This window comes from Pagrus pagrus, assembly GCF_965226575.1.
Source record: "Pagrus pagrus genome assembly, chromosome: 20".
Classification (NCBI taxonomy): domain Eukaryota; kingdom Metazoa; phylum Chordata; class Actinopteri; order Spariformes; family Sparidae; genus Pagrus; species Pagrus pagrus.
In genome coordinates, this window is record NC_140207.1 from 26,381,774 (window position 1) to 26,393,823 (window position 12,050).

General features: G+C 41.6%; 1 protein-coding gene across 1 annotated transcript in view; it reads right to left on the minus strand.

The window, feature by feature from the left end:
- The window catches only part of cubn (cubilin (intrinsic factor-cobalamin receptor)), a 244,366-nt gene that overhangs the window by 87,094 nt on the left and 145,222 nt on the right, over positions 1-12,050 (minus strand). The window contains exons 33-38 of the mRNA XM_084340702.1: positions 8,952-9,068; positions 8,754-8,867; positions 8,342-8,467; positions 7,955-8,087; positions 5,773-5,978; positions 3,037-3,218 (exon numbers count right to left, since the gene is read on the minus strand). Of these exons, the coding sequence (XP_084196828.1) occupies positions 3,037-3,218; positions 5,773-5,978; positions 7,955-8,087; positions 8,342-8,467; positions 8,754-8,867; positions 8,952-9,068 (878 nt within the window). The remainder of the gene's footprint in view (positions 1-3,036; positions 3,219-5,772; positions 5,979-7,954; positions 8,088-8,341; positions 8,468-8,753; positions 8,868-8,951; positions 9,069-12,050) is intronic.

Sequence of the window (12,050 nt, forward strand, 5' to 3'; positions counted from 1 at the left end):
TGTGTTTAATTATGGTCTAAGTTAAACAAACTTAAAATTTAACAGAAAAACACATTTAGAGCTTAGTTACAATGAATCATCTAACACTTTTTCAATTTGTGACCATGTGAGAAGTGCAGTGTCCTTATGTAATGTGTAAGGAGCACCGGCTATTTTGACTACCACCCTGATCCAACGCTGTAGACTTGCAACATAGACATAAGAAGCTCTAAATCAAATTTGATGAATGTTTTCCAAAATAACTAAATATGTACATGTTCTAGACATTGTAATAAACACAAAACAAAATATCTAAGGAATTTTACTTACTTTAATCCTGACAAATCAAGTCATGCAAAAAAAGGAGATGAGCTCAACGGGAAGTTTGCAGGTAGAGTGAGTTCATGGCCAGATGACCGAACCTATAGACACTTATTATATCCAATAGCATGTGAGGACAAACAATAGGACTCATTAACTATGTTAATGTGGTCTTGAGAAAAAAAAACATTTCCAGGCATTTTTTTAGAATTGTTAAATGTGATTTGGCAAATTTGCAACAGTGGGTCCTACAGGGTTAAAGGGCAGCCCCCGTCGATAGTTTTACCTAGGCATGTGAAATTTAGTACACATCTGTCTCACCTAGACCTACAAAGAAATCTCTTGGAACCCGACTTTACATTGTCCAATCTTCCCCAAAATTCCCATGTTTAATCGCAGTCGCGACCCTACACATAGCTACATGCAAATTAGGAGGTAAGGTCATTGTGCCACCTACTGGCAACACGAAGTAAGCCTTTCGTGGCAATCAAACCTTGTTTGAATTTTATGGTGTGGTCTACACTTAACATGGTTAAACCTAATGTGTAATTAATGAGTGTTCTAGTGCCACAATGTGGACACAGGAAGTGACTTTGAGTGCAGTGTCCAAAACACATAAAAATTCAGATGTGTATCATACAAAGTCTAGAAATTGGAACGCAGCTGCTGCACACCCTGAAACACGTGGGGGTGTGAGGGCCCGTTCATCACTGCTTCAGTTTTAATTACATTTGTTTTGTTCTCTTGGTATTTTAGGGCAAAATTGGCAAGGTTAAACATTTTTTTACCATGTCCAGACTTACAAAAAAAGCCTCTTGATGCCATGCCCTACTCCAAACAGGAAGTTGGTGGTTTTGAATTTACCTTGCAACTTTGGTGCATTTTTCCATTTAGAGATGTTGCACTTGTACACATTTTAACATGATCCACCTTAAATTTGGCCAGTGAAAACTCTCACGATGCTAAACTGCAAAGCAGTGTTGGAACACCTAAACAATGTTTGATCTGATCAGCCTCAAAATTGATATGGTTATTAAAGCTGGAGTGTGTAAGTTATTTCTGGCGTCATTTGGTCAAAAATCAATAATAACCTTTCAGCATATTGTAATTCATAGTGTTATGACAGAACACTGGACTTCTGTGTCTCCTCTTGGCTCTGTATTCAGGCTTCAAAAAATCAGTGCCGTGATGGCAGTGTTCAGCCAATCACATTCAGGTTCCATGAAGGTGCAATGGCAGACATCCTGGCAGGAAAAGCCGCTATCGCGGCATTACCAACAAAAGCGTACAGGGCTAAGCAAGCCAAAAAAAGGATGACCGATGTAGGTGAGCCTCCAATGTAAGTTTTACGTAGCTAATAATCTAAATGTGTGGTAGTAATTGGCTGTGTAGTTGAAATGACCGTGAATCTAATAAAGCAGGCGGTTTGTGGTCACAATTGACGAGTAATGTTGTGAGTTGATTAGCTTTATGATAACCGTAGCCAAAGGCTCACGACAGCTACAAGCAAGTCAGAGCCAAAGTCAACGTCAAATGTATTGTCAATACCGTTATATATACACGACATACAGAGGACGAGTGCTGTGTAAATATGGATGTGACAGTTATTATTTATTTTCAGGTTACGGTGAAAAGAAAGAAGTGTCTGAATAAAGTGGTTGTCTCCGATAGTCCGTGCATGGGGGTGTAATTGTTTAATTTAGCGTTAAACATTGTTTTATTATTCTTAGCATTCACACCTCTTTCCCGTGATATATAAGTGTTGCTGTTGTCATTAGATTATGCTGTATAAGTATCACGTCAGTATGACAAACATCGTAGCTTTATTAGTGCCAGACATGTAGGCTATGTCATGCTGAGACGTTAGCAAGAAATAATTGTTGTCGGTCTCTATCGCTCTTCTAAACAATGGAAAAGTAATGTTTGTTTGTTCATACGTTCATTTGTTCATGAGAGAAAGGTAAAGTACTTTCTTACCTGTAATTCGGCCACGGCAAGTGTATGACAGAAAAGTTCCGACGTGAATATTCAAAGTGCTACAGTCGTGCATGTCCACGAGACGGTGTGGAGCTACGGAGTCGAAACAGGGAGGGGAGGGGGGAGCGCAGTTGTTTCCATCCCAGTCTCATGCGTTTTTCACATATTCTACAAACTCCAGCTTTAACTGACTAGCCATGGTCATTCATGAGTCATAGTCATAGAAACACCTACTTAGCAGGAAGCAAGCCACATATGACATTGTTTGATTTTTATAAGAATAAATACGAATTTACTTTGTTTTACTTTACATTTACTTTGTGCATTCTACACATCAATGCTCGTTTTCTAGTGCCCCAAAGTGATATTTAACTCCTTCACAAAGTATTCAATTCATTAAGATTAAAAACCAGATCAGCCGGGCTACAGCGACAAGGCCCCGGCTGTCCCTCCCGTCAAGGCAAGCGTGGATATAAAGACCTGTTCGATGCTGCTTGCTCCTTTTAATTTGATTTCATATGCCATCAACTGACCAACAATTGATTTGCATCTTGATGTGCAATCAGTCTGATGCATCTGGATCCATTTTAAAGCAGCCGGTGGGCCAATATGACTCAGTTTATTACCATTGCATGAAGTAGAAATTAAAATGTTTTGCATTTCAATACACTTAAGACACAACGGTGCAAACATTCTGACTGTAATTGTAATAGGATAAATCAAGGGTACAATGTGATTTCCAAGCACATGCAATCTTACTTTGAGCTGGTCGTAGTAACAGTCATACAGGTCCTCTAGGTCCATATCCAAGAATTGGATCTGGATAGAGCTGTCTCCTTCCACGGATATGGTCCAGCGGTAGTGGGCATTATTTGGATACATTCTCGGATAAAGTGGGGATGCTATCTGTCCAAAGTCCCCCATCAGATCATTACCATACACTAGGAAACAGAGTGGAAGTCAGAGTTAGATTTATCATTTTCTCTCATTTTGTGTTTTCTCCAGACTTAATAGAACTCAACAAATAAATAAACAGAGGTGTGCAAAACACAAATTACAACCACAAAAAAATTACATCAGTAAGATATTTTTAGGGCTAATGACAACAAGAAGGGGCTAGTGTGGGTTAAGAAGATGCGATGGAGCTTGTGTAGTTGGCATGGTATAGTGGTGATTTCAAATTCATTCTTCCAGTCCACTAGAGGTGGTGTGTTATCCATCTCATGCATGCGCAGGAGGTCAAGACCTTATAACAGCAAAGTCACATGTAGCAGTGAACATTGTACCCAGTACTCAGGTCTTTTACTTAGGTAGAAGCAGCAATACTGTAGTTTAGAAATACTCCAACAAAAGCTTAAGTCATTCCCTCAAGATTGTACTGTAAGATTTTATTTTTTTCACATCTATGAACCAGGAAGAGATGAAAAAGTCTACTTACTGTAAGCACAAGTTCAAATCTAGTAACATCAAAATATACTAAAATAAACTCTGAAGTACTAATATTACTTCAGAGTAATATATTACCATATATATCAGCATTACCATATTATCATTTTTAATGATGCAATCATATACACATTACTTTAATGTTAAAAATAGGGCTAATTTTAAGCACTTCATGTGAAGCCTTATCGTATTTTAACTGCATACATTGTGTACTGTACTGAAATTTAATAGCCTCAACACAGATTGGGGAAAGCAATATGGTCAGTCTATCAGAGGCTGCATAGCCGGTTTCACGTCTGCATTCCTTCCAGGTTTAAGTTTAGAAGTTCTGACTGCCTTCAGCTATGGTGTATCAGGTCTATTTAGGGTAGCTGCCACGTTTAGGTCCCCAGTAGACTTGCCCTTGCAAGGGCCCAAGTACTGAGGCTGCCAGGTCCAACAGCCTCTGGCACTGAAGGTGCAAGTAACCTTTAGTTTTCTGTCAAAATCATTGGTCATTACAATGTGTATTGGGCAGAGGGCGAGGACCTGGGCATCCTGACCCCCTGGGTGGCATCCCAGGGGCTCCACCTGAGGACTCTATAGTCCTTTTGGAGGACTTTAACGCTCACAAAGACAACGATAGGGAAAAATGGAGGGGGGTGATTGGGAGGAACAGCATGCCTGATCTGAAACCGAGATGTGTTTTGTTACTGGAATTCTGTGCTAGTCATGGAATAGCAAAAACGAAAACAATGTTCAGGCATAAGTTGTACCTTGTACCATGCCACCTTAGGCCCAAGGTCTATGATCGACTTTGCGGTTGTATCATCTCATCTGAGGGCTGTATGTCTTGGACACTCAGGTGAAGAGAGGAGCAAATTGCAGAAATGTCAATTGATCACCACCTGGTGGTGAGTTGGGTCAGATGGCGGGGGAGGCTGCTGGACGGACCTGGGAAACCCACATGAGTTGTGACGGTGAACTGGGAATGGCTGGCAGAGGCCCTAGTCCTTTGGGTCTTCAACTCCCACCTCCAGAATAGCTTCTCACTCAGCCCAGGGGAGGCTGGGGACATGGAATCAGAATGGGCCATGTTAAAAGCTTCCATTGTAGAGGTGGCTGCTAGGAGCTGTGGTTAGAAGGTCATCAGTGCCTGTCAGGGCGGCAACCTAAGAACCTGCTGGCGGACACCAGCAGTGAGGGAGGCCATCAAACTGAAGAAGGAGGCCTTTTGGGCTTGGTTGGCCCAGGGGTCTGTTGAAGCAGCAGAGAGGTACCGGGGGGCTGTTTTCAGTTGTAGGAGACCTGCTGACCTGGACTGGGCATATTGTCGGGTGGTGGAAAGAGCAGTTTGAGGAACTCCTGAACCCAGCTAACATGTCAACTGCAGTAGAGGTAGAGTCTGATCCTGAAGGCTCTGGACATTGTTGGGCTGTCTTGGCTGTCAAGCATTTTCAGTGTCATGTGGAGGTCAGGGATGGTACCCCTGGAGTGGCAGACCTGGGTAGTGGTTCCCATTTTCAAAAACGGGGGACCAAATGGTGCACTCCAATTATCAGGGTATCACACTGCTCAGTCTCCCTGAGCCCCACCACTTGTCGAACCTTGGATTCAGGAGGAAAAATATGTATTCCGTCCTGGTCGTGGAATAGTGGACCAGCTCTTTAGTCCTGCGGGCTTGCTGAGGGGTTCATGGGAGTTTGCTCTTCAGGTCTTCATGTGTTTTGTAGACTTGGAGAAGGCCTACGGCCGTGTCCACTAGGGAGTACTGTTGGGGGGTACTGCGGGAGTATGGGGTACTGGGGCTGTCGCTATGAGCTATCTGGTCCCTGTATGACTAGGCAAACCTGTGCACTAATCATGCTGTTGAAATGCCACACCTGTCAGGTGGATGGACTATCATAGCAAAGGAGAGATGCTCACTAACATGGATTTTAACAAATTTGTGCTTAGAATCCAGGAGAGATCATGCTTATTCTTGTGTGCATTAAAAAGTCTTATTAAAGGCATTGTTTTGCTCAGTGTATAAAAGACACTGGTGAATTGTCTTCATACACAAACACTCACAGTGTGAGAAGGTGGCCCTGAATCCTGCTCCGCTGATTGATGCATCTGAAACAAACTTAACCCACAGGATGTGACCAATCACAGAGGTGTAGTTGGAAGGGAGCGAATTTCCACAGAAGCGACCAACCAGAGACCCAGTGGAGTTGCCCTCTCTGATTTCCAGGTAGTCATTGTGACAGCCAGAGTCTCCCTGTAGGTGAAAGATACTGAACAAAATACAAGACTGTTACCTACAAGTACAAACAATAAAGTAAAACAGGGAATGTGCACCTGTCATCTTGCTAGAAATCTTCACTATCTGGCCTAGTTTGTTTTTACTATCTCTGTTTAGGTTTATAAAGCCAAATTACCCTTTGAAACATCAAGACTGGCTTTCAAAATAAACAAGATTGCACCCTCAATGGCCTTCAAATAAGTTATGTGATCCTAAAACAGAGATATTGGTTCTGTTGGCTCTATTTATAAATAGACATAGCAAATTGTCTGGAAAACTGTGACAATATACTGGCAAACTAAATAACATAACCACATTGTGGCCCAGAATTTCCTTCTCACCTTTTTATGTGTTCCAGGAAAATTTGATGATCACATTCACAAATCTGTCTTGAAATTTAAATCCCTTATTCATGTTTTTCTTAGTCTTTCTGATATTCTAATTATCATCATTTGTGCTATTGTCTTTTAGAACAATCAAAAGAGTATGTCATCCAATATTTCAGTGCAAATACTGGATGAGCATGTAATTAATAAAACCTTTTAAAAACAATTTACTGATCAAATAAAAAATGTTAAAACACTAACTGACTGTGATAAAATATTCTAAATTCAAGGTTCATTTAAAAATAGAGTTGCAATAGTTGCAGCCCTTTGCATTTCTGTATTGTGGCAGGATAGGCCTCTTTCTTAGCACTTCTTTGGCAGCTTCTTCCTCTCTTTGCTGCTCATGGGAATGGCTGGCAGTGAAACTCCCCTGACCACATTGTGCAGTCATTTAAAGGTGCACACCTCTTAGAAATAGTAGTCAGGGTGCAACTGCTGAAAACTGCTGTTTATGTTTAAAACACTGCAGGTGTGTGGGATTTTACACTGAAAACAATCATCAAGTTTTCTGATGCAAATCACAGACTGTCAGCTTAACATGCGATTTGCCTTGGAAAGAAATAAGACAGAAAATGAACAGGGGTGAACTTCACTTTGCTTTCAGTAAGTGGCATATGTTGCTGGGTCAAACAAAGCTAAAGTTTGCTCACTCTGAACATGGAAACATTAATGTAGCTCAGAGATAACAACAACGAAAAACAAGGGAGCTTATTTCAGTTTGCATTACAGACATGTGATTAAGTGCAGGTTTGTCTTCAGTGCAGAATCTAATGTGATGCCTATTCCAAACATTAAAAGGTATTTCCTAAAACAGGTTTTCCTCCTTCATTCTTTAAGAAAACCATTCACACAAGCACTGTTACAAAACATCTCCACTGTAATGTAAATGCAAAAGCAATAGCAGCGTTCTCAGGAGCAAGCCAAGCCAACAGCTACGACATACAACCGTAACACAAAAGCCATGTTAGCCAATCAGAAGCCTGGAAAAAAGCTCTTGTGGTTAGGCTACCGACATACTCAGGTAAACTCAAGAAAACTGGGACTGGGAGTATTGCCAGTCTGAGTGCACCAACATCCTAGCCACTTTCCTAGATCAGTACCCTGAGATGACGTTTCTTCACCATAGGAGGATATGCTCAGCATCATGTAAACAAAGGAGATTACAGCTCACATTTCAACATCAAACAAATGATAGAGGTGCTCACTCACACACCACAAGCGATAAACTCAGTTTTCCCTGATTACGTGTCAACAGATATTAGCTGTCTGTCAACACAAGACCGAAGCCAGTCACACTAATTTTTGGTAAGAGGTCATCAACTCAATCAAGAGTCAGTGGACAGGCCAGAGTACATTCACGTCTGACATCAGAGATCATCTTTAAACAGAGACAGGGATAAAAAATCACTTGCCATGCCCAGAAGTACAAAATTCATGTCATGACACCTGAGAAGGTTCAGTTTCCTGAAGAGGATTATTAGATACTGTTGAAAGCTCCAGAAAAAGCTCCTAAGTGAACTTAGAATATTTCATCACAGATATGTGATTCCAAGAATAACCCATCACGCTCAAACTGACTAACATAAATGAAAGCTGGAGGCGGTTCCCTGGTGAGCTCATGATGGTCCACACACACTCCAAATTAGGCGGATAAGCATCTGGATAGTTAGGACTGTTAAATGCACCACTCTCCATCACCAGATCTCCTCCACAACCTGAGCAGAAGAAGGGAAAATAATCAGTTTTCTTGAAGATCTTGTGAGTATCAGTGTTTGTGTGTGTATGAGAAGAGGCTGAGTTTGAATTTGCAGTGATGAGTTTTAAGTGTGTGTGAGAGAGAGAGTGAATTGTATTTGTTCTGTTTTCATTGATTCTTGATGCTTTGGCAACATAGTTCTTGTAACATTCATGCCAATAAAGCAAATTTGAATTTGATTTAGAGAGAGAGAGATATCCTGGAATGTCTTACTTGAGGTGGATGCTGAGTAGGTGGCTCTAAACCCTTTTCTGGAGACCGACTGATCAGAGATAAAGTTGACGACCAAAGAGTTACTGAAGGATGTCACAGGGTGAGGGAGGGAGCCACAGTAGCGCCCTGAAAATTTTTTACATCATATTTCCATTAGAATTTAAGGCTACATATTATTTCACCAATTGAACAAGTTGTAACATTCAACATTCAGCTAAACAATGTCATCACATACTGTATCATTGTTCACTTTTAGCTTATCTGATCATTTACACAATAGGCCTTGGTGAAAATAACCTGACACAGCAGACGGTGCAGACATACAAATCCAGTCTGTTCTCCGTCTCTCTCTCTTGCATACATATACATACATACACACACACACACACACAAACACACAATATATAAGTACCAATTAAAGGAGCCTGGTAGTTATCACCATCCAGGATCTCCACAGCATCACGGGAGCAGTTGGAGTAGGTCATCTCTAACTCAAAGTCAGTGAATGACAGGGTCACATGGTTGACTGCCCACAGAGAGACAAGTCAAGGGTTAAAAGTATATACAACAATAAGATTTTTTAGTTTGAGGGCTGACAAAAGTAACTCACATGGTTCCTGTGCTCTGATGATCCAACTACAGTTCTGATTGGACGGGTATGGTGATGGGTACCGTGGCGATACAATGGCCCCACCATTATCATCTGTTGTGATGGTCGCACCACAAGCTGTTAAAAAGAAAGAAAAAAATAAATAACATGGTCAGCATCTTCTACCCCTCAGCCACCAGAACATGCAGGTTGAGCTGGTAGAAATAACAACAATGGGACATGGAATGGGACATGGCTAGCGCAACTTGCAATAGACTTGCAGGATGAGAATTCATATAGGAGTCCTTAAAGAGTAACTAAACCCCAGAGGTTTGGCTAAGTGCTTCTACCCTAGAAATTAAAAAAATGCCTCAAAATGGGCAGAGTTGGCAGGGGGTAGATAGACATGCCCATTCACTAATTCATGCTGCCTCCTGCAGATGCAGTTGTCCCCTCTAGCCCCTCACCACTACCACACAAACACACCAACATACTATTAGATAACATATTACCAAGGGTTCGTCACCACAAAGCACAGCTGGAGATGCCGCGACTGCCAGGTCAGACACTCGGTTTTGCTTCCATTAAACAGGCTGGTTCCACACTCAGAAATGTTGTAATGCATTTGAAAGGAGGAATGTCAATATGGTTTGAATATGTTAGTGGTTTGCAGAAACATTAACAGACAACATTTTTTCCTGGCTACTGGGCTGTTCCCATTGGCGTATTAATCGAATTAACCTTACTTTGCCACTTCTTTGTTGATACACCTGTTAGGTTAAAATTATTGCTCAAAATTATTAGTTTTAATATGGTGCGAATAATAGTCATTAAACAACTGCTAGTTATTCGTCCAGTGAGATAACAGCCTAGTCAACTAAGAATACCCATACACCAACTCTTGTTGCACAGTCAAGAATAGGCATCATATTAATTACAGATTAATTTAGAGGAAATAATTAACTGTAATTCAAAATAAAGCATTAGCAAAATCTAAATGCGTTCAGTGACCAAACTGTAAAACATTTAGGGCCGGATCTACTAAGATCCCAAATTGCTACTAAGAGTGATTGCGTTAATGACAACAGGTGCAAACGTGTTGGAGACACGCCTATTTAAATGAGGGTTTAGCGTGTTTCATGGTTTTCAGCATGGCGAGTTTGAGAGAGAGAAAGCGCAAAGTGAAATTCGACCCTTTGGAATTAGAAGTGTTGGTAGAGGAAGGGAATAAACATTTCAATGAGCTGCAGCAAAGGAATCTGACGGTCGCGCAAAGGAACGCCGTGTGGGAGAAAATCGGTGAAAAAGTTAATGCTGTTGGAAAAAACAGGCGAACAGTGGATGAAGTGAAAAGGAGATACCAAGACATCAGAAGAAGAACAAAAGAAAAATTGGCGTATAATAATATAAATATAATAATAGTAAACTTGCAAGGAGTTTTGTTATTGCAGGTATTGCGTGACTCGTAGCTGGCTCCAAATCCGGTCTGAGTTCCTCCAACTGCTCCAAAATGGCAAGGCTGGATAGGCGATATGTTCTAATGATAGTTTCCTCATTCATCCCAAAAATGTTCACACAAGGGTGAAAAATGCGTTCTCGGTGTCTCTTTCCATTGTTTCGGCGACTCCTTTTTGCAACAATAACGGCAGACATGTCTGCGCAATTACGCATACAAACCGTTTGCACCTCCCTTTGAGACGTGGTAAATATAGACGCAGTTTCTATTTCCGGTTTGATAAATCACTTTGCGTGTGCTAAATTAATATATTTACATTTTCTCCACCCACAACACGCACAATTGCGTGTAAACGCCCCATGTTGCATATTCATTGCTGCAAACGTACTAACTGAATGCAGACGCGCTATTTTGCACCTTTGACAGATGCAACCCTTTTTGCGCACTGTTAGTAAATCAGTTTGTACATTTTTTTGCGTGTGCAAGCAGTTTGCACACATTTTAATACACGCAAACCTTTAGTAGATCCGGCCCTTATTCACTAATCTATCGACAAAAGTATGAATACAACAAAACACAGACTTAAGTGTGGTGACAAAACACTAAACAAAGAACAAATCATCCACCTGCCAGTTAGACCCTCTACCTACCTACCTGGTAAAAGGCTGCCTGCCTGCCCTGTCCTCTCTATTAGCTGACATCATTCATTCCTCACTGACTTCTGGTGTTGTTCCATCATCACTACAGACTGCTACAATTACTCCAACTATCAAGAAACCTAGCACAGACCCGAATGATTTGAACAACTTTCGTTCCATCTTAAATTTGTCATTTCTCTCCAAAATACTAGAAAGAACTGTTGCAGCTCAGCTAAACACCCTCACTACAACCTTTATGAACAATTTTAGTCCAGCTTTCGTCCCCTTCACAGCACTGAGACAGCCCTGGTGAAAATCACAAATGACCTCTTGATGGCATCTGACTCTGGTTTACTCTCCATCCTCGTTCTCCTCGACCTCAGCTCAGCCTTTGACACCGTGTCTCATGACATCCTCCTGGACAGGTTAACCTCCATTGGAGTCACTGACATCCCTGGCTTGGTTGAAATCATATCTCACTGGTCGCACACAATTTGTTCAACTCAAGAACCTAAAATCCAGCTCCTCCCCAGTCTCCAGTGTTGTTCCCCAGGGCTCTGTCCTTGGCCCCCTCCTCACTATTTATCTTCTGCCCCTTGGACACATTCTGAGGAACTTTCATATTCAAGTCCACTGCTATGCTGACGATACCCAGCTCTATATTTCCACTAAGCCTACTTCCACTCAGCCACCCACAGCTCTATCCAACTGCTTGCTGGAAATTAAATCATCGTTCTGACTCAACTTCCTTAAACTGAACAGTGACAAAACTGAGGTCCTCCTCATTGGTTCCAGATCCACCCTAGCAAAACACAACACTTTCTCCATGTCCATCTGTGAGGGCACTCAATCTTTCACCCTGAGCCCAACGGTCAGACTGAGCGCACCAATCAGACACTCAAGAGAACACTTTGTTGCCTGGTCACGTGGAGCGAGCAACTGGTGTGGGCTGAGTATGCTTATAACACCTTACAGAATGCATCCACTGGTTTCTCTACTTTTGAGTGTCAGTATGGCTATCAGCCG